This window comes from Neolamprologus multifasciatus, chromosome 19 (genome assembly GCF_963576455.1).
Source record: "Neolamprologus multifasciatus chromosome 19, fNeoMul1.2, whole genome shotgun sequence".
Classification (NCBI taxonomy): Eukaryota; Metazoa; Chordata; class Actinopteri; order Cichliformes; family Cichlidae; genus Neolamprologus; species Neolamprologus multifasciatus.
The window spans coordinates 23725920-23748299 of record NC_140457.1 but is presented as its reverse complement, the minus strand read 5'-3'; the positions used below and the strand labels follow the sequence as shown (position 1 = coordinate 23748299).

The 22380-nt window shown below is 42.4% G+C and overlaps 1 protein-coding gene and 1 long non-coding RNA gene across 5 annotated transcripts in view; both read right to left on the bottom strand.

The window, feature by feature from the left end:
* The window catches only part of LOC146496668 (tumor necrosis factor alpha-induced protein 2-like), a 53627-nt gene that overhangs the window by 7315 nt on the left and 23932 nt on the right, over positions 1 to 22380 (bottom strand). For all 4 annotated transcript variants that reach the window (XM_085142748.1, XM_085142746.1, XM_085142744.1 and 1 more), the window contains 9 exons: positions 7416 to 8046; positions 7129 to 7240; positions 4322 to 4444; positions 3346 to 3440; positions 3139 to 3231; positions 2913 to 3036; positions 2692 to 2811; positions 2421 to 2576; positions 1665 to 1786 (listed from right to left, as the gene is read on the bottom strand). In XM_085142748.1, coding sequence (XP_084998874.1) covers positions 1665 to 1786; positions 2421 to 2576; positions 2692 to 2811; positions 2913 to 3036; positions 3139 to 3231; positions 3346 to 3440; positions 4322 to 4444; positions 7129 to 7240; positions 7416 to 8046 — 1576 coding nt within the window. The remainder of the gene's footprint in view (positions 1 to 1664; positions 1787 to 2420; positions 2577 to 2691; positions 2812 to 2912; positions 3037 to 3138; positions 3232 to 3345; positions 3441 to 4321; positions 4445 to 7128; positions 7241 to 7415; positions 8047 to 22380) is intronic.
* LOC146496669 (uncharacterized) lies at positions 11898 to 20881 on the bottom strand. Its single transcript, XR_014871092.1, has 4 exons — positions 20059 to 20881; positions 19178 to 19371; positions 13841 to 13910; positions 11898 to 11935 (listed from the first exon to the last, which is right to left on the bottom strand). It is a non-coding gene; the product is annotated as an uncharacterized LOC146496669 (long non-coding RNA).

Sequence of the window (22380 nt, the reverse complement as noted above, 5' to 3'; positions counted from 1 at the left end):
CCTGTGGGAGGTACTTCAGGAGTATAGGGTGTTTGGCCCATTGCTACTGGCCATTCAATCGTTATACAACCGTGGCAAGAGCTTGGTCCGCATAGCCAGCAATAAATCGGACTAGTTGTCAGTGGGTGATGGGCTCTGCCAGGGCTGCCCTTTGTCAATGATTCTGTTCATAATTTTTATGGACAGATTTTCTAAGCATAGTCAAGTGGCAAAAGGATTTCACCTGGTTAGTCTCAAAATCTCATCTCTGCTTTTCGCAGATGATGTGGTTCTGTTGGCTTTATCAGGTAATGCCCTCTCACTGTAACAGTTCGCAGCCGAGTGCAAAGCAGTGGGAATGAGAATCAGCACTTCCATATCTGAGGCCATGATCCTCAGCCGGAAAAGGGGGGAGTGTCCACTCCACGTCAGGTAGAAGTTCCTGCCCCAAGTGGAAGAGTTTAAGTATCTCGAGGTCTTGAGATACTGGGATGGGAGAAGGGACTGGGAGATCAACAGATGGATTCGTTCTGCGGCTGCATTGATGCGGTCTGTCGTGGTGCAGAGAGAGCTGAGTGTAAAAAGGAAGCTCTCAATTTAACGGTTGATCTACATCCCCACCTTCACCTATGGTCCCGAGTTGTGGGTAGTGACTGAAAGAACGAGACCGCGGATACAAGTGGAGGACATGAACTTCCTCCGAAGGGTGGCTGGCCTCTCCCTTACAGATAGGGTGAGAGGTTCGGCCACTGCTCCTCCATATTGAAAGGAGCCAGTTGAGGTGGTTCAGGCATCTGATAAGGATGTCTGCTGGGCATCTCCTGGGCGAGGTGTTACAGACAGGTCCCCGGGGCAGACCCAGGACACGCTGGAGAGATTATATCTCTCGGTTGGCCTGGGAATGCCTTGGTGTTCCCCCGGACAAGCTGGAGGAAGTGGCTGGAAAGAGGGAGGTCTGTGCTTCTCTGCTTAGGCTGCCGTCCCTGCGACCCGGCCCAGGATAGGCGGAAGAAGATGGATGGTTGGATGGATGGATGACACTGATCCCATCCTGACTAGTTTCTAATTGCCATGTTACGTCTTTTTCTGTGTGTAACCAGTTTCCTGCCCCTGACACACATTCTTCCTAATAGCCATCAGTAACACATCACCCCACCTATTTAAACTACTGAAAAAAGTGAAGGTGGAAAATGTGTCAGTTTCTGTTTTAAATACAACAGTAAATGGAACTCGTATTGGTGACACTGATATGTGACTAGATGTACATGAATTCCAGGTTTCCACTAGTTTTACCAAATAACTCCCCATAAAATCACACGCTTCTGTGGTGTTGGTACTTTCAGTCACACGGACAGTCTATATGTGAGTGCAGTGTTTATGTCCCCTGATTCCCTTTCTCCTTTTCCTTTAAGGTTAGAAATAAGAGGTCTATACAGTTTGGTTTCCGGTGCCACATTTGGAAGAAAATCTTTCTTTTCACTCTAATTAACAGCATTATTGACTTCATCTGCACACAATGCTCTCTCATGCCTGCATGTTTTGATTTCAATGAATGCTAAGAAGAAACATCTGAAACCAACTGAGATGTTTGGCTCAGTCTACTTGCTGTTCCTCCTCAGCTATCGATAAAAAGTGCAGTTGTTTTTGTATAAAGTAAATAATTCCTGAGTCAGTTCAAAAGTTACCTGAGGTCGGGATAAGCAGATCCCAGTGAAACAATTTGCATCTGTATGGCAGGAATATCTTGGAGTTTTAGCACTTCTGCAATGTTGGTCAGGATTTCCTTTAACCAGTCTTGTGTGGATCCCTGTGAAGACAAATCAGTGACGTCAGTTTAGTCTGCAAGTTTCCCAAAACTGTAATCAACATAACTGGAGTTATTGTACTGGGGTTTCCCAAGATCGATGACGTGTTTAATACGTTCTTTCAGTTTCGTGAATATTGTCTTTTTTTATGCACCACGTAGCCAATAGTCAGATCTTTGATACATTTGTAACTGCAGTCCAGTTGTCCTTAAATGGGGTTTTTTCTTTTATTTCTACCATGTTTTATTCCATGTAAAATGTTTGTATAAAATATTAATTTATGAGCTACAGATAAAAATCTGTAATTTAAAAATCTTTATGACAAGGGCACTCATCATCTAACTTATATATTGACTGTTGGTCCGTCATTTTCTATGAGTCAATACCTTTGTTCTTAAGGAATGAGTCAGGTTTTCCATTCCATTTCTTCTATATCCTTGGAGGTTGACATTTTAGCCAACTCCTCTGACTTCCTTTTTGAATTTTATAGAACTTTTAATCAAAACTTCCAAACCATATAAATGTGAAGTTGAGTTGATTCTTATACTTATGTTTTCCACAGCTCAGCAGAAATCTGATCACTGTTGAGTTTTATTCATGTCTCAGTTAAAGTGTGCATTAAAGATCAAGTCTCACCATTCTGGCAAACAGCTCGTGCAGTTGCTCGGTATTTTCTTTCACAGTCTCGTAAGCCTTCTGCTGCTCATTGCTGTCCTTCAGTTTGACCTCTCCTTTCAGGAGCCTCCGGACATATTCTACTGTCACTTCCTGGTGAAGCCGACCAATCAGCTCCTGAATTTAGCCCAAGTATATAAGTAATCAGAGCACATCATAATCCTTTTACTTAAACATTAGCAATGAAGGCAATAATGGCCATTCAGTCCATTATAAAGTTTCCTCCTTTTACCTGGTAAGAGGACTGACTCGAACCCTGAAGTTCTTGAAGCTCGTCTTCAGTGCTGTTCAGCAGCTTCTCAAACGTGTTCGTCTTCAGCCAGTCACTAGTTCCCAGTTTCTGGTAGTGTGGCTGTGTGAGGAACAAATAACACAGTTTTTTAAATCTTTGATTAAAACATGTTAGGATTTAATCCTGAGGATTATTCATATCTGCAGTTGTAAAGAACCTACTTTGAGGATCTTGTGCACAGGAGTTAATAAATAAGTGTGGGCAGACTGTTTCATCTCAGTCAGGACCTGCAAACAGTTTTCCCGCACATCCTCTGGGAACAGATCGTGCTCCACGAGGAAGTCCCTTTAGACAGACCACACAGGACACATTAGCTCACAGTGACGTATTCGCCTGTTATGATGAAGTTAAAATCTGAATTTCTATCTAACTGGATCAGAAACATACCTGAACTGTTCGACACAGCTGAGGTTTGCCTTTATGAAAGCTTTGCTGTGCGGCTTGTTCTGCCTTATGATGTCTTCATGAAACTGTTTATATCTGCAGAAGATTAAAAACAACTTTTACTTTTATTATCTTGTTATTACCAAACATAAACTAAAATGTATTTTCAAATGACAATATTTAAAAGACAGCCTTGTGAAGCCTTGTTACCTCTGCATGAAGTCTGTCAGGTTGGATGTTATTTCCTGGGCCTTGTGTCGGTCTCTTACAGTTATATGTACTGATGTCACGATGCCGTTGATAAACTGAAGACAAATGGATTGACAAATCAGTGGCAGTTTTAAGTACTCAAAGCACTTTACACAGCAATGCACTTCCATCATTTTCAGATCCAGTTAAACACCAGGAACCAAACCCAGTGCTTTACAATGTTAGTGACAAACCCAAGTGATTAAACTACAGAATCATGGGAGGGTTTGAAACTGTGACTCTGATATGAACTGTGACAGTAAATGAGTTTCTATAAATGACCCAAACAAAAACTATTGTCTTCCTTGTTTGTCAATCTTTTTCTCAAAGTTTCTCAAAGTCTTTTTCAGTTTGGTTAATATGTGCAGCAGGCTGGAAAATATTTGTCGGCACTTCTTTGGAAAGTTTTGAAGTGGATAACAGAGTAAATGTCATTCTGTACATTTTGTTCTCCTATAATCAAAACAATGTTATGTCAATATGTAACCAAAACAATTTTGTTTTATTGCACAGATCTGATATAGGAATTTATTCAAAGCCTCTCAAAATGTTTGATGTGGTGGAGGTGAGGTCCCTGGCTCAACTGCAGGTGAGGATTGGGGCAGTGAGCTCAAGGGGGATAAGTAATGAGGTTTTTTTCTTTGTAAATAATGAAGCCAGAGACTTAATATGGGGAGTGTGTGAGCTGGAGACTGGCAGGAAAGCAGGTGGAGTGGGTGCCGTACCTGTCAACAAGCAAATGATTTGCAATAAACACTCCTCAACGTGATGCAGTGTGTCAGGCCAGTCACTACAGTCAACAATTACAAGTCATGGCTCACTATAAGGATCCTTGAAGTTGGCCACCACAAGTGACGCCTTTCACTTTATATAATTACATTTTTATAAAAGCATCGATTTCAGCCTCTTTAATATCAAGTTGTTGCAGCAACTCTACCTGGATGACATCATAGGCCACAGGACTGGCGTAGCAACCATAATCTCTTGTTGGCTCCTTTCCTTGATCCCACTCTTTCTTTGCTTCATCCAATACTTGGCCAATATAAATCATCAGGTTGCTCTAAACACACAACAACACACAGTTTTCACTTTTAAACTGCTTTTATGTGTAAAGATTTAATTACTGACAGTAATAATTACATTTACAATATTATGTCTAAAAAAACATCCACCAAAACCAGCAACTCTTTGATGCTGGACTTGCACATCTCACATTAAGCCCTGCAATGACCATACTGATTAACTGGATACACGCCTCAGATCAGGGGTGTCCAAACTCCGGCCTGCGGGCCAACTGCGGCCCATTTTTAATTGGCCCGCAAGTAATTTTATAAATAGAATAGAATATGGCACTTCAACTTTTGCTTGAGTGTATTGCACTTCTTAGTTTTAACACCAGGGGGAGCTGCTGTTGATCAAGGCAGTTGCTCCACCAAAAAGGACAATCACAGAAGAAATTTACCCCCAAGTTACTAAACATGGCAGAACCAAAGAAGCGAAAGGTAAAAAGTGAGTGGAGAAAATTTCAGACATGGTGGGAGAGTGAATGTTTCTTCAATGATTTAAAGGGGACGTGTGTCGTTTGATCTGCACTGAAACTGTGGCAATTATGAAAGAGTATAATGTATGACGTCATTATGTACGGAGCCCCGCAGGGGACATGGGAGAAAAAAAATTAAGACGGACTTTTGCGAGATCTCGCAAAACTTTTAGCCACATTCTTCGAAGCTGAGCGGGAGGTCGAGGCACGATGTGCCGGGAGAGCGGTGTTCCTCCCGGCTGTAGTAGGTCTCGACCTCCCGTTAGCTTCGAGATGGTGGGTGTCAGATCTCCGAAAACGTTGGAGCACTTTTGCAAATATGTGATGTCTTGTAAACCAAGCAGATATCTGACGTTTACACAACTACATTCACGCCTCAAAATATCTTAAAAGTGTATTTTGTGACCCAGAAAGAGTAATATTACAACTAAGTAGCTATTAACATTGTTGGAAGTCAACTTTTGCGAGATCTTGCAAAAGTTTTGCGAGATCCCGAGTTTGTTTTGCGAGATCTCGCAAAAGTTTTGGTAAATAAATGGTAAATGGCCTGTATTTGTATAGCACTTTTACTAGTCCACCCTAGGGACCCCAAGGCGCTTTACACACCCAGTCATCCACCCATTCACACACTGGTGGAGGCAAGCTACAGTTGTAGTCACAGCTGCCCTGGGGCTGCCATATTGCGCCATCGGCCCTTCTGGCCAACACCAGTAGGCGGTAGGTGAAGTGTCTTGCCCAAGGACACAACGACCGAGACTGTCCGAGCCGGGGCTCGAACCGGCAACCTTCCGATTACAAGGTGAACTCCCAACTCTTGAGCCACGATCGCCCCGATCGTTTTGCGAGATCCCGATTTGCTTTGCGAGATTTCGCAAAACTTTTGCGAGATCCCGAGTTAGTTTTCAAGATCTCGCAAAAGTCCGTCTTAATTTTTTTTCTCCCCCATCCCCTGCGGGGCTCCGTAATTATGAAACCAAACATCAGGCCTATGCATCCTACACTGGTGCTGAGCTAGAGCAGAAATTATAGCAAGGGGGTAGCTCTCTTGCAGGGTCAGCAACAGTATTTTTTCATGCTCAAATTGTCCAGGAAAAGGCTACAATAGCCAGCTATGAGGTCGCCCAACTCATTGCAAGACATGGCAATCCTTTTTCAGATGGAGACCTCATAAAACACGGCCTCGTTAAAGTCACCGAAATAATGTGCCCGGAAAAAGTGCAGGACTTCAACAACGTCAGCATGTCCAGAAATACAGTTGTGCGACGCATTGAAGACTCGTCAGCCAACATTAAACTGCAACTGTCTGATAAAGCTGTGCTTTTGATTTTTTACTCCATCACATGTGATGAGAGCACCGATGCCACAGACACCGCACAGCTGCTATTTTTTTGTGGGGAGTGGACGAGAGCACGAGCGCTTTAGGTGAGTAAAAAATATATTCCACAGTACCCGTGTGTTAATGTGCAGGTACACATGCTTCAAATATCAATAATGCGCATCAATTATGTCACTACCCTGCTTTTGCGCACCACTTTATTATATGCGTTTTTCTTGTTAACACACAGAGTACACGCCGCTGTGCACAGCGCACCCACATGTAGTCAGCTGATCTCATCTGATGCAGATCTGCTCCTTAAGTGACATTTGTCTGGATTTTTGGCACGAGTGGCGATCAGCACCGCAGCTGGATGGCCTGATTTACATGCCCAGCGCAGCTGATACTCACCAGAATAATTTACTAAAATTATATTCACTCCTGTTATTAAGTCCAGTTCAGTCTGTTAATGTTGATAATCGTTTCAAACGGACGTTAACAGATGTGTTGCTAATCCTAATAACTTAAATAACAAACTTGAATGTACCCATCGAATTTTCCCTTTATTGTTTTTTCTCTGTGCTGTAAATCTTCTGTCTAAGAAGAAATCTGAGGCTGCTGTTCTGAGAATGAGCTACCAAAGCTTTTTCTGAATAAATCAATAAAGATCCATTCATGGAAAGCTGTGATGAAGGCAGTTTTGTCTTTAATTATATTCAACAATATAACACATTTGACCACTTTTAAGATATTTTTCTAACTTTAATACAGTAAAGTTAAGGTTATATACCTAATTTCTAGTAAGTGGCCCAGCCCCTCCTATATTTTTATGTATGTGGCCCTCAGTAAAAAAAGTTTGGACACCCCTGCCTCAGATACACTGTGTTACCTGTTGTTTGCTGAGGTACTTCTCCTCCAGAGCTTTCAGTAACTCGTCAGGAAACAGGTTTCCCAGCGCTTCAGTATTGATATTACTGGCCAGCTCAGGATTTTCAAGGATTCTGATACACAGAGCAGATAACACATGAGTTTCTATAAACACCCCAAGTTGTGTTTAGTCTACAAAGATGTCATTTTATTTTGCACATTAAGATGATGTCTGTCACACTGACAGACATCATCATGTTTAGGGACAGAAAGATGCTGCTTCAAACAATAATTGAACTGGTGGCTTACTCTGGATAAAACTCCTTCACCCATCGCAGGAGGAAGCTGAAGTCCTTGTCATCCAGATCAAAGTCTGCAATCTGTGTGAGTCTTGCGCTGAAAGTTTGATGGTACTGTCTTGCATAAAAGTTACAGATGTCCATCTCTGGTGGGTAGCAGTTCTTCACCTCCTCCACCACCCACTGCAGGTCCTTCTTCAGCTGCCTGCCCATGGACAGGATGTCTGCTCGGATAGGTGACTGGTTCACCTCGTCACCAGTGGGGCTTGATGGGTTCTCCATACGCCCATTTACAAATTCATGAAGCACTTTGTCATGGTGCTCCTTCCACTTCTTGGGCCTCCAGGGTGGGGGGGTCTGGTATCTTTGTCTCCACAGCTGGTCCTGCTCTTCCTCAAGGTTGATGGCTTTTACTGCAGACTTCAGAGCAGACACCTCTTCCTCACTGCTGAGAGAAAATCTCTGCTGCAGAATGTGCCATACATGCTTTTCAAGGGCTTTATGGTCTGCAGCAAGCTTTTCTACTGCTTCCTTGTTGGCCTCAGCTGTCTCCCAAAACAGATGTTTCTCCCTGTCTATCAGTTGCTGAGTGGCCTCACAAAAGTCTTGAATTTCAAGGTATTCCTCAAAAGTAGGAGTCACTGATGGACAAAAACAAAAGAAAAATCATTTTTAATTATCAGTCCTATTTAACAGATGAATCGCCCAGGCTCTGTGAAACTGCTTTGATACTTTCTCAAGTTTTCAAGCCCTAAAGATAAAACAGGTTGGAAGAAGAATTTATAGCCATTATTATTTTTTTGTTATACAATTTTACTGTGGAAAACACTTTTAATAACATGTTTCCTACTGCAACTTTGGACCTCTGACCTTTATAACCATTAAAAACTTGTCCAATGTTCCTGAATAAGTTTTGTTGGAAAACAAAATAAAAAAGATCAAAATGTTTGATATTTATTACTAAACATTTAAACAAATGTTACTAATGAGTGAAATTAATGCTGCACATGTACAATACGCAGATTATAATAATTAATAATAAGAAAAATAATTATAATAGTACTTTCAACTATATTAAGGTAAATTAAGTTAGCAATTACATCCTGGAAATATTCTAGATTTGTAAAAAATTTGCCATTTTGCATACATTATAGAGATGGACCGATCCGATATTACGTATCAATATCGATCCGATACTGACCCAAATTACTGGATCGGATATCGGAGAGAAATAAAAAATGTAATCCGATCCATTAAATATCAAAAAAGCACCTCACAAAACTTGCTACACGGCGTAACTCGGCTCATAACCGTAGCACGTTGGAGCAGTGTGGTCACGTGATAGAGCGGCTGTGTGTGTTTGTAGCCTTGCTAGCAAATCAGCATTTCATCTCCAAGGAAGTTTTCCCAGAGAGAAGTAAAGCAAGTGTGTAAGTTCATCTCTGAATGTTTGTAAAGCATTCCCACGTTAAGCTTAACAACCGACATATGGAGCGACTGCCTCTCTCTTTCTCTCTCTCTCTCTCTCTCTCCTGCTGCGACTTCAATCGTGAAACTGCTTAATGATCAGCTGATCGGCTTTTCTGTCGCGAGTCCGTCTCTCTTCTTAGTTTTTGCCCCACTTCTCACCAAAAATAGGAAACCAGCGGCTGAACAACAGCAGCACGTTTAAGCTTGATAAGCTGTTGTTAGAATTTATTTAATATTACTTTCTACACCAGGATCGTTTTCTATGCAGCTGACGGCTGGTAACTGTGCAGGGGCGGATCTAGCAAAGTGTAGCCAGGGGGACCGATAGGGCATGAACAGGCAAAAGGGGGCACAAAGACAAACTTTTCTTTCTTATTCTCATTTAAAATGTCTAGCTTTTAATAAATAATTATCTGACTCTTACACCCAAAGTTTTAATCTGATGTAAAATATATAGAAGTCCATTACTGTATATAGTAACTGTTAAGTCTAATATACCCTAGTAAGCTATACTACTTTTTCCTTTGGGAAGATACCATCTGTGCAGTCTGCAATTCTGTTGAAGAAAGATGTTGAATCTATTTAATTATTCTTGAAAAATAATTTATTTCTGTGCATTTCCCCCCCTGCATCAAATTCAATTTGATTACATCGATTAAGCATCATGAGGTGGAGGGTGGTTCCCTTTTTTTTTGCTGGGAGTTTGCAACCCTATTAGTTAGGTTGCTTAATATTTCTGCTAAGTACTCTTTAAAATACCAGAATAGGGAGGATAGAGTAGGTTTAAGTTTATTAGACTGATCAGTGTTGCTGAACTATGAAATATAGTGCAGTGTATTTTTTACATACAGGTATAACAGAATAGCTTTAGTGTTGTTATTTATTTAAACTTGAGTATGAACTTATACAAAATGCAGCAAGATATTAAAAAAACGTTTTATTGATTAAAAAACACACTATATCGGATTCATATCGGTATCGGCAGATATCCAAATTTATGATATCGGTATCGGACATAAAAAAGTGGTATCGTGCCATCTCTAGTTATAACCTTCATTTTATGGACGCACAGTGTGAGCACTCGGGTCGCATCAGAGCATCGGGTCGTATAGTGTGAGACCCTGCATCGTGACCTACGAACTTCTAACCCCTAAGAGTCAATCGTACAGTTTGAGCAGGAGCTGAATCGCACGACTGAAAAAATCGCACAGTGTGAGCCCGGCATAAGGCGTCTGGGAAGGGATTTCAGAACTGGATTATAGATGGCAGACAGTTGGTGTCGTAAACCACCGCCTCTGTTGAACGATGGTCGTTCGCAGTAGACATAGATGGCTTCTTTCACTCCTCTTTCAAACCATCTGTCCTCTCTATCCAAAATGTGAACATTGGCATCCTCAAAGGACTGACCTTTGTCCTTTAGATGCAGATGTATCGCTGAGTTTTGTCCTGCCGAGGTGGCTCTTCTATGTTGTGACATGCGTTTATGAAGTGGCTGTTTGGTCTCTCCAATGTTGAGGTCTGAGCATTCCTCGCTACACTGTACAGCATACACCACATTGTTAAGTTTGTGTTTAGGAGTTTTGTTTTTGGGATGAACCAGTTTTTGTCTGAGTGTGTTGCTGGGCTTGGGATGTCATGCTTGGAGAAAACTCCTGAGTTTTTCCGATACACCGGCAAAATAGGGGATGACAATGTTGTTTCATTTGTCTTTCAGATCCTCCCTATTTGGTGTCTGATCTTCTTTTCTGTGCATCTTTGCTGACCTGTGAAAGCCCAATTAGGATAACTGCATGTTTTAAGAGCTTCCTTTACATGTACACTTTCCCCCTGAGATCCCTTCCCAGACGCCTTGACGCCCACTCACCTCCTGGGCCATCTGACCTCAGGAAATCACATGATAGGGTGATTTCCTTGGCTGACTGTGACCTACACCCGTCTACACACTTTGGCTCATGTGATTAGGTAGAGGATCATGAGTTACTCCCACTGGGTTTAAATCTGGGACTCTCCACTATTTGACCTTAGAACTGAAGAAGCTTCTCAGATGAGAGGTGAAGTCCAGACACTTTTCTTTCCAATCTCCTTAGACTATGATGACCTTGATAACTGAGAACCTTCACAGACGGCAGCTTTACTTGCTCAACATTTGATTTTACTCCTGGTTAACTTATCTGCAGCCTTTAATAGTATTAATACTTCTCTTATTAACAGACTACACAACTGAGTTGGCATTACTGGTACTGCTCTCAAATGGTTTTCTTCATACTTGTCCAACAGATACTTCAGAATTTGTATGGATCAACGTATGTCCTCATCTGCACCCCAAGTCTCAGTCCTTGCACCAGTTTTCTTTATATATGTCACCCCTGAGCGATCGACTTAATCTTTTTAATGGATTTTCATACCATTGCTATGCAGATGGCACAGTTTACGTTTATGTCAAACTCAACAACATTAACAGCCTTTCCTGCTGCAGTGACTGCTTCTCTGCCATTACTAATTGGATGTAGTCAAATTTACTTCATCTCAATTTCAGTAAAACTGAGGTTCTAGTACTTGGCCCAGGCAGTTTCTCTAAGGAGATGAGTCAGTACATCGGCCCCTTCACTAATGACTTCTAAAACTAAAAACCTTGGTATAATTTTTGACCAACACCTGAATTTTGAAACTCACATCTCAAAGCTCACCTAAACTTGTTTCCTTCACCTCAGGAATATTGCAAAATTCTGTTACTAACACATAACACTCTATATGGTTAGGCCACTGCTTACACAGCAGAGCTTCTGAAACTTGATCACTGCAGGTGAACTTTCCAATCCCCTAACCAGGGCCTTCTTACTGTCCCTCACTTTGATTTTAAAACCAAAGGTGATTGTTATTGTTTATTTAAATAAAGCACAGATAGCTGAAAATAAAATAATAGGTACAGTAAAAAGTATTTGTACTTCCCACCTTTTTCTTCTTCCAAGTCTTCAAAGCGGACTGTATCCACTTCCTTTTTCCGTCTCCAACGAATGGATTCTCTCAGTCTATTAAACTTATTATCAAACTTACTGGGTTCTAAAAAAGAAAAACACACAGTTTAATGTAGTTTTAATAACAGACTGGAGGCATTAATTTCTTGTCTTTTGTTTTCTCCACTTAAAAAACAAACAAAAATTAGCAGCACTTTTTGTTCTGAACTCAGTGTCAAAAAATTATTGTTGTGTTCTTGTCCACTATAATGACCAGGGCATTACAGAGAACATTTTAATAAATGTTTTACAGAGAAAAAATCATTCACAAGTGTGCAGATCTGCTGCTTTGGTTTGTTCTTTCATGACTGCATGATCTTAAATATGAAAGCTGATAATGGTGATTTTTAGGAGTTTTAATAGTAAGGACAGGGGTAACAATCCATGAATTAATGATGTACATTTAGTTGTACATCAAGTCCAAAGTGTCACATATAAATGAATACAGGCATTTAATAACAAAGCGCTCATTCCTGAACCTTGAGCAGCTCTTGAAGCAGGAGTGGTGACTTTTCCAGCAGCAGATTAGTGCCCATTGAGTGCCCCTCCATCAACTGCTACTCTGGTGGAGGGGTTTGTGTGTTCCAGAGATCGCAGGGGCTATGATGTTGGGGGGTTTTGTCCCCTGGTAGAGTTTCGCATGGCAAATTGGTCTTGGGTGAGGCACCAGACAAAGAGAAATCCAAAAACCCATATAAGAAGAAGATCCAGGGAATAGCATGGATTCCCAGCATAGAGTTACCGGGGCTCTGCTCTGGAGCCAGGGTGTTCCAAATGACAGTTAAAAGTACGAGGCCTTCCTGGAGTTCATGAATAGGGCGCATGAGGGTGCTCCAGCTGTGTTCTCTTACTGGGAGACTTCAACGCTCATGTGGGCAATGACAGTGACACCTGGAAAGGTGTGATTGGGAGGAACAGCCTGCCAGATCTGAACCCGAGCAGTGTTCTGTTACTGGACTTCTGTGCCAAACCAAAAAACACAAACCACAACAAACACCATGTTTGAACATAAGGATGTCCATAAGTGCACGTGGCACCAGGACACCCAAGGCACAGGCTGATTTTGTAATTGTATCATTAGATCTGCAGCCATACGTTGTGGACACTCAGGTGAGTGTCCAGGTGAGCTGTCCACTGATACCATCCTGGCTGTGAGATGGATTAGGAGGCGGGCAAGGATAGTGAGGGAGAGCTGGGAATGTCTGGAAGAGGCCCCCATCTGCAAGATCTTCAACTCCCACCTCAGACAGAGCTTCAGCAGATTTCCAAGGAGACAGCAGGGGCTGGGTCCTGCAGGGTGTGCTCCAACTGTAGGGGGATCATACTCCTAAGCCTTCCTGGGAAAGTATATGCCAGGGTGCTGAGTGAGGGGAGTGGGAGATCAACAGATGGATTGGTGCTGTGGCTGCAATGATGCAAATGCTGTACCTGTCCGTCGTGGTGAAGAGAAAACTGAGCGTAAAAAGCGAAGCTTTCAATTGATCTTCTTCCCCACCCTCACTTATGGTCAACAGTCTTGGGTAGTCACCGAAAGAACGAGGTTGCAGATACAAGTGAGCTTTCGCCAAAGGATGGCTGGCCTCTCCCTTAGAGATAGGGTAAGGCATTCAGCCATCCAGGAGGGGCTCAGAGTAGAGTCGCTGCTCCTCCACATCAAAAGGAGCCAGTTGAGGTGGTTTGGGCATCTGACAAGGATGCCTCCTGGGCACCTCCTGGGTGAGATGTTCTGGACATGTCGGAATGGGAGGAGGCCTCTCTATATCTCGGCTAGCCTGGGAACGCCTTGGTGTCCTCCCGTACAAGCAAGAGGAGGTGGCTGGAGAGAGGGAGGTCTGGGCTTCTCTGCTAAGGCTGCTGCCCCCACAACCTGGCCCCGAATAAGCAGGGGAAGATGGATGGATGGCTGTATGGATCTCTGCATATTTAGTTAGAAGTTAGGTAGAAGTTTCACCTGTGTTTGATTGTGTTAGTGGTCTGGAATTTTTCTGGTTGCTCTTTGGATGCAGAACCAGCACTCAGACCTGACAGAGAGGGAGGAAGAGCACATTAGTAGAAGCTGGATTTTCTGTTAAACTGACTGTTTAGTCCCATCCATCCATCCATCTTCCTCCGCTTTATCCGAGGCCGGGTCGCGGGGGCAGCAGCCTAAGCAAAGAGGCCCAGACCTCCCTCTCCCCAGCCACCTCCTCCAGCTTATCCGGGGGAACACCAAGGCGTTCCCAGGCCAGCCGAGAGATATAATCTCTCCAGTGTGTCCTGGGTCTGCCGCGGGGCCTCCTCCCGGTGGGACATGCCTGGAACACCTCACCCAGGAGGCGCCCAAGGGGCCTCCTTGTCAGATGCCCGCACCACCTCAGCTGGCTCCTTTCAATGTGGAGCAGCAGCGGCTCTACTCTGAGCCCCTCCCGGATGGCCGAACTTCTCACCCTATCTCTAAGGGAGAAGCCAGCCACCCTTTGGAGGAAGCTCATTTCTGCCGCTTGTATCCGCGATCTCGTTCTTTCGGTCACTACCCACAGCTCGTGGCCATAGGTGAGGGTAGGGACGTAGATCGACCGGTAAATTGAGAGCTTCGCTTTTACACTCAGCTCCCTCTTCACCACGACGGACCGGTGCAGCGTCTGCATTACTGCAGCTGCAGCCCCAATCCGTCTGTCGATCTCCGGCTCCCTTCTACCATCACTCGCGAACAAGACCCCGAGATACTTGAACTCCTCCACTTGGGGCAGGAACTCATCCCCGACCCAGAGTGGGCACTCCACCCTTTTCCGGCTGAGAACCATGGCCTCAGATTTGGAGGTGCTGATCCTCATTCCCACTGCTTCACACTCGGCTGCGAACTGTTCCAGTGCGAGCTGGAGGCCTTCACCCGATGAAGCCAACAGAAACACATCATCCGCAAAGCTCAGAGATGAGATTCTGAGGCCACCAAAGCGAAAGCGCTCCGCCACTTGGCTGCGCTTAGAAATCCTGTCCATAAAAATTATGAACAGAACCGGTGACAAAGGGCAGCCCTGGCGGAGCCCATCACCCACCGGGAATGAGTCCGACTTATTGCCGGCAATACGAACCAAGCTCTTGCAACGGTTGCATAGGGATCGAATGGCCCGTAGCAATGGGCCAGACACCCCATACTCCCGCAACACCTCCCACAGGACACCCCGAGGGACACAGTCGAATGCCTTCTCCAAGTCCACAAAACACATGTAGACTGGTTGGCAAACTCCCATGCACCCTCAAGTATCCTCGAGAGGATAAAGAGCTGGTCCAGTGTTCCGCAACCAGGACGAAAACCGCATTGTTCCTCCTGTATCCGAGGTTCGACTAGCGGACGAACTCTCCTTTCCAGCACCCTGGCATAGACTTTCCCAGGGAGGCTGAGGAGTGTGATCCCCCTGTAGTTGGAACACACCCTCCGGTCCCTCTTCTTAAAGATGGGGACCACCACCCCAGTCTGCCAGTCCACGGGTACTGCCCCTGATCTCCACGCAACATTGCAGAGGCGTGTCAACCAGGACAGCCCTACAACGTCCAGAGCCTTCAGGAACTCTGGGCGGACCTCATCAACACCAGGGGCTCTGCCACCAAGGAGTTGTTTAACTGCCTCAGTGACCTCGCCCCCGGAAATTGGCGGGTCATTCCCCTCATCCCCAGACTCTGCTTCCTCCTCGGAAGACGTGTCAGTGGGATTAAGGAGGTCCTCGAAGTATTCCTTCCACCGCCTGACAATTTTCTCAGTCGACGTCAGCAGCGCTCCGCCAGCACTATACACAGTGCAGGTAGAGCACCGTTTTTGCTTCAGCCAAGCATTCCGCTTGGCCTGTCGATACCTGTCGGCTGCCTCCGGAGTCCCACAGGCTAACCAAGCCCGATAGGACTCCTTCTTCAGCCTGGTGGCTCCCTTCACCCCTGGTGTCCAACGTTTGGTTCGGGGATTACCACCACGGCAGGCACCAACCACCTTGCGGCCGCAGCTCAATGCAGCAGCTTCGGCAATGGAGACGCTGAACATGGTCCATTCGGACTCAATGTCCCCAGTCTCCCTCGGAATGCTGTTGAAGCTCTGCCGGAGGTGTGCGTTGAAGATCTCGCGGACTGGGGCCTCTGCTAGACGTTCCCAGCACACCCTCACTACGCGTTTAGGTGCACCAGGTCTGTCCAGCGTCCTCCCCCGCCACCTGATCCAACTCACCACCAGGTGGTGATCAGTTGACAGCTCAGCCCCTCTCTTTACCCGAGTGTCCAGAACATATGGTCGCAAGTCTGGTGATACGATTACAAAATCGATCATTGACCTACGGCCTAGAGCGTCCTGGTGCCACGTGCACTTATGGACACTCTTATGTTTGAACAAGGTGTTCGTTATGGCCAAACTGTGATTAGCACAGAAGTCCAATAACAAAGCACCGCTCGGGTTCAGATCAGGGAGGCCGTTCCTCCCAATCACGCCCCTCCAGGTCTCGCTGTCGTTACCCATGTGAGCATTGAAGTCTCCCAGCAGGACAACAGAGTCTCCAGGTGGAGCACCTTCCAGCACCAAAATACATCAGTGACCTCCTGACCCAGTATGAACCTTCCAGATCCCTCAGGTCATCTAAATCCGTTTTTTTTATCAGTTCCCAGAGTCAGAACCAGACACGGAGAAGCTGCATTCAGCTTTTATGCTCCATATATCTGGAACAAACTCCCAGAAAGCCTCAGATCAGCTGAAACACTCAGTTTATTAAATCCAGGTTGAAGACTCTCCTGTTCTCAGCTGCATTTGAATAAAACACCAAATCCACAAGGTTAAGCTTAAATTTCAAAACTTACATTTTAACTACTGATTTCATCTACTGTTTTTTTTATTATTTTTTATTTATTTATTTATTTTAATCAATTTTAAATCATGCTTTTTATTTGTTTTTGTTTTTTAATGTCTCTGTAAAGCACTTTGAATCACCTTGTTGTTGAATTGTGCTATATAAATAAACTTGCCTTTCCTTGCCTTATGTGGGTGTTTGTGTGTCCATGGCTTTGAGATTGCTTTGTATTATACAAACTGAAGAATGCAAAGTTTAAGTCATGTTGGAAACAGAACAGGCTGGTGCAGCACAGCGCCAGCACCTAAAAGTGAAACTGATCAGCAGAATCTTGAAAAACAGTCTGACCTCATTTCTGACCAGATGATGATTTAGAGTTAATGACTTGTGGTAAATTACCTTAATTACCTAATGTGTACAACTGAAATGTATAACTGTATCTTTGATAGAGGCTTAGAAGCTTGGCATCGGAAATTAAACACTGGGTAAAGTTTTGCTGTAGTGTGTTTATGTTCCACTATGATGTGTCTTAAATGGTGTTGTTTTGATTTGGTGCTTTTCCTGTATGACATTATCAGTCCCCCATCACTGTGGAGGAATTTTGCCCCAGTCTTCTTTACAGTGATGCTCTCTACAGGTCCTGCCACAGGATTCAAGCTCTGGACTTTTTCTGGGATGATTCAAGTCATTGATTGTCGCCTTTCTGTAGTCTGCAGTGCATGAGATCATTGTCCTATTGCATGACAAACTTTGGGCCAAAAGATGGTTTCACATTTGACTGTAGAATACTGAAAAGTCCTGACATGCTCCACTGCAAACAGAAGTGGACAATGGTTTTTGCTGCTTATTTATTCTAAAGGCTACACAAAAGTAGGAAGATGGTAATTTACTATTAATGAGGGGGGGAAAAAAATCACATTTTTATGGAATATAATAGACATTAATTTCTGGGATAAAGAGCAATGTGCTTACATCTTCCATTTTTTTGTATTTAAAGTCTGAGGTGAGTTTTTATGTATATTTACCAGCACCAGAGGAAAGTTTGTCTGCTTATGTATGACCCAGGCATTCCTTCATTTAGCAAACGGACATGTTCCAACAACTTTATCAGTCTTTTTGTGTTTTGTTTGATTTTTCTACCTCGGCCAAGGAGATTATGTCTTTGATAGTGTTTGTGTGCATGTATGCACGTAATTCTGTCTGCAAACATAGTTGCTTCAAAAGTTTGGGATGAATTCTGAAACTATAGAGCGAGGTCATGTTAACTATTCATTAAAATTTACCTTACATCCACTGAGATCTTCAATATTAACTTAATGTGTGTTTATTTGTCAGAAATTGACATAAAAGCTTAGAAACTATGATTTTTAGTCTTGTGTGCATTGTTTCTCACTGCCAGTGTTTGTACTGACAACATAAAGGTATATAGACGATGATATATATGGGCAAGGTAAATATGACATCTCAGTTTGCATACAAATATCATGTTTTTCAAGTTAATCCTAAAATGCATTATATTATATAGAAAGAGAATGAGCTGCTAGTTAATTAGAAATACGGGTGTGTTTAAAAAAACAATTTCCAAATTCAAATCGATTTTAATTTAAATGATCTGATATTAATACATTAAGTCCATTACATTAAGTGTATGTCATGGCAACAGGATGAATACAAAGTAACTACTTTAGGATCTGTTCATAATTTGGAAATATTTTTAATTTACAAGGTTTAGAAGGTTTTGACAGTACATAACCAAGACAAATGATCATAAACTTGCATTTGCAGAAATCACTGACAATACCCAGTCTTATTTAGAAATATACTGTAGTATAATATTATATAATTAGCTAAAGTTAATCATGTCCAGTTATTACAGATAAATATCTATTACCCATTACCTGCTCCTACATAATGTTTGTGTCAAAGTAAATCTGTCATCTTTATCTGATTTTTACTGCGCTACAAATTTCCTGTAGGACATTTAACAAGAACAAAAGAAAACAAAATAAATATATACAAATTACAATACTGTTCCCTTAAAAGTAAACAGAGTGAGCTGCCGTGGTGGAGCTTTGTCAGTGCATGTCTCCTATAATCAAACATCACCGTTAATGTCTTGGACAGGGGGACACATTTCTGCACCTACAGTTTCTAAATGTAATGGTGCCTGCCTTCTGTCAGCTTGATAGATTTCTTTTTTTGCTCTTTCTGCACTTTCCCCACACAACTTCTCCTTCCACCTGCATATACTGTGTGTACAATAGCACCCACATCTCAGAGGAATGACTTCACACAGGGTTTCAGGTGGGTCCTCTAGGGAAATATATGCAACCCTCACTCTCAAAAAGCTGGGAAACATTCATAATGTAAATGAAGATTTTAGGCATAGAACATAGAAGACACATCAAATGTAAGCACTGATGGCTAGCTTGCCATCAGTGCTTACATTTGAAAGCAGATTTTATAAAGACCCCAACGGTACTCACTGGGTGACGGAGGATTCTTCCGTGTTGGAAGCCGGAGGCTCTTTCTAAACTTCACCATCATGCCCACATTTATGCCACCATCAGTCGACGTCTTCTCATCGCTCTTGATGGATTTGTTTCTCTTGGTGGACACCGTGTCATTGCTGGGGTTCTCAGTGGACTTGTCCATCATTTGTGACATTTTATTTAATTATCTACCCAAATGTGAGAAAGAATACAAAAGAAATGTTTAAAGACAAAGTTTGTTAAATTTTAAGTAACCAGTCTGTTTGGAAAACATAAGGAGGAGAACAGCAGCACAGATGTTCATGTTAAAATGTAGGCACCAAAAGTAAAAAGTAATAAATACTCAAAGTAATGAAGTATTTGTATTTTGTTACTTCCCATCTCTGGATTTTAATAATAATTAAGTGAATAAGATCTTACATAATAAAACCTGTATTGTACTGTATAAAGAACCAATTCATTGTGGCTTTCACCAGAATCATCATAAAGCTATATTACAGATAACATTTTATATCGGATAGATTGAAGTAGAAAAACAGAGAGCAACATGTTGTTTGTAATTTGGGAACATTTCCTCTCATCTCTTTGGTCCTGGACTTTAAATATATTGTTTATCTGCTGTTGATCGTTTTTAGGCCTCGCAAAACTTCAATTTGTCCAGATTACTAAATATTTCAAGGACATGCTGCACACCGTGCTGAGATAAGAAATTAGATGTCGCTGAACACAAATGTGTATGTGTGTTAGTGTGTGTGTGTATGTGTAGAGAGAGAGACAGCAGAGTGATTTCTCTCGCAGTTTTATTTTCAAGATTAATATTCAGTCTGTGTATGCAAACCGCAGCTGGTTACAGTAAAGAGAAAAGATGTACTTACCTCCGGTTTCGCACAGATGATAGAACTTCCACCGTTTCTTCCCGCTTCACCTGCTTTTGGTTTAGTTGAGGGTTGGCAAGAGGGTGTGACCGGGGCGCGCGATGGGGGCGCATTTACAATGGGCAACGTTACTTTCTCTGAGAAAGCCATATAAGAGTAAGTGTTTACAGAGCAGACGCACAAACGAGGGGTGAAAGCAAGCGTGTCACTTTCCCAGAAATTTCCCAGCTTCCCATCATCCAGTCTAAGCTGTCTAGAGTGTATTCTAGAGCCAAAGCACCTTACATGATTGTTTTGTGAAGGTCGCATCTCCTTTCATGGTCAAACGCACAGCTAGATTTTTCTTTTTTATTTGCCGATGTTTTCATTTTTGGTTTTTTGGAACAGTATAAACAATGAAAGGTGGTGGATTGGCCAATTGGTCTTGATCAACATGGGCTAGAGCCCCCCCCTGCTTGGGCAACGCTCTGAAAGCTATCTTATCACAGAAAAAGAGAAGAAAATGGTATTGAGGTGAAAAGGAACACGATTTGTCCTGTACTTCAGCTAGACGGTAAAAAAAACAGACACAAAGCTGGATTTATTCTGTGTCTTTACGCTGTCAGCTGTCTCTTCTTGTCCCATTCTCTCCCCTCCCTCTCCTGTTGCTACTTCAATCATGAAACTGATCAATGATCAGCTGATCGGCTTTTCTGTCGCAAGTTCAGTCTCTTGTTTGTTTATCGCCCACTTTGCGCCAGAAACAGGAAACCATCGGATGTCGATGTTTAAGCTTGATAAGCTGTTGTTAGAATTTATTTATTATTAATTTCTAGTATCAGCTGATGTTTGCTGGAGCCACAGCCGTAAAAGCTGCTGGTCATGATGTCAGTTTGGATATCTGGTGAGAGGGAAACATGCAGATGAAACCAGGAGATGTCCATGAACAGGTGATGGAGAAACAGGTTTACCTTTTAGGTGACATGAATGAGTTGAAGTTATGAACTGTTTCTGAGAGACAAATAACACCAGGATCCTTTTCTAATTAGCTGACAGCTGGTAACTGTGCAGGGGCGGGTCTAGCAAAGTTTTGCCAGGGGGCCAGGTAGGGCATTAACAGGGAGAGGGGGGCACAAAGAAATACTTTTCTTTCTTATTCTCATTTAAAATGTCTAGCTTTTAATAAATAATTATCTGAATCTTATAAACAAAATGTTTATCTGATGTAAAATGTATAGAAATCATACATATATATCAACAAGACTGTACATCACTGTCACAACAGCTTTCGTTTTCATTCAAAGACTTTATGGCTCTTAATATGATACCTGGTGGGCTGGTCACTAGTCAAAATGCCCAGGCTGATTTTTCTTGTCCCAGTTCAGCCCTGGTCAAATGTATACTTTACAGGTGAAGAAACTCTCACATTGTTGTTTTGATTTCTATGTTAGGCAGGTAAATAAACAAAAGTTGTAATAAAACCAAATCCAACGTGACATCAGGACATGTATGTCCACTAGAGGGGGTTGTGTGCTGTAGTTGTGTGTGCAGGGGTTTAGTCTTTGTCCATACCTTTTTGGGAAAAAAAAGTTGAATTGGCTTTTTTAAATAAGATGATAGAAATATTTGAGATTTGTTTCCAAGTGCTGTTTTATGCACATCGTTACAGATATTTGCTTCAATAAAAGAAGACATTTCCAGTCCAAATAAATGACCAAATGTGAGTGGATTAGGCTGATAGTGCTTAGTGGATATAGTGGCTTTTTATTGGTATTATAAAATATGCATTTCAGTTACACGATGTTTACATTTTCTTAGCTACAATCACAAAAAGTGAAAAAAAAAAATCCAAACATTTGAATCAACTTATACAAAACACATAATAATGATAATAATAATACACATAAAAATAAATTTACCTGAGAAATGAATTGACTTTCACAGTTATGTCTGGTTTCCTGTACAAAATGACAAACATCTAATGTTATTTATTTGATGTGAAATATGTCATTTTTCTTTGTCTGATGTCAAACGCAACAAACATGAGAGGACAAAGGTGATATTTTTAAACAGTGTGTTTGTTACGGTTCTGGCTCAGTGTTGACCCAGCAGTTTGAGTTTCTTATATTTTGGTTTATTTTTGCATTATGGATTGTTTTCTGATGTTCTGGTGCTTTGTTTATTATTATTATTATCATTATTAATCTGTTTCTGTTATTCTTGGTGAGGGATCAGTTCTTAGGTTTTGGGTTCTCATGTGTATTGCCGTTTCTGTTCAGTGTCTAGTCTGTCTCTCAGTGTCGTGTCTGCATCTTTGTTTAGTGGTTTCTTGTTTCCTGTTTT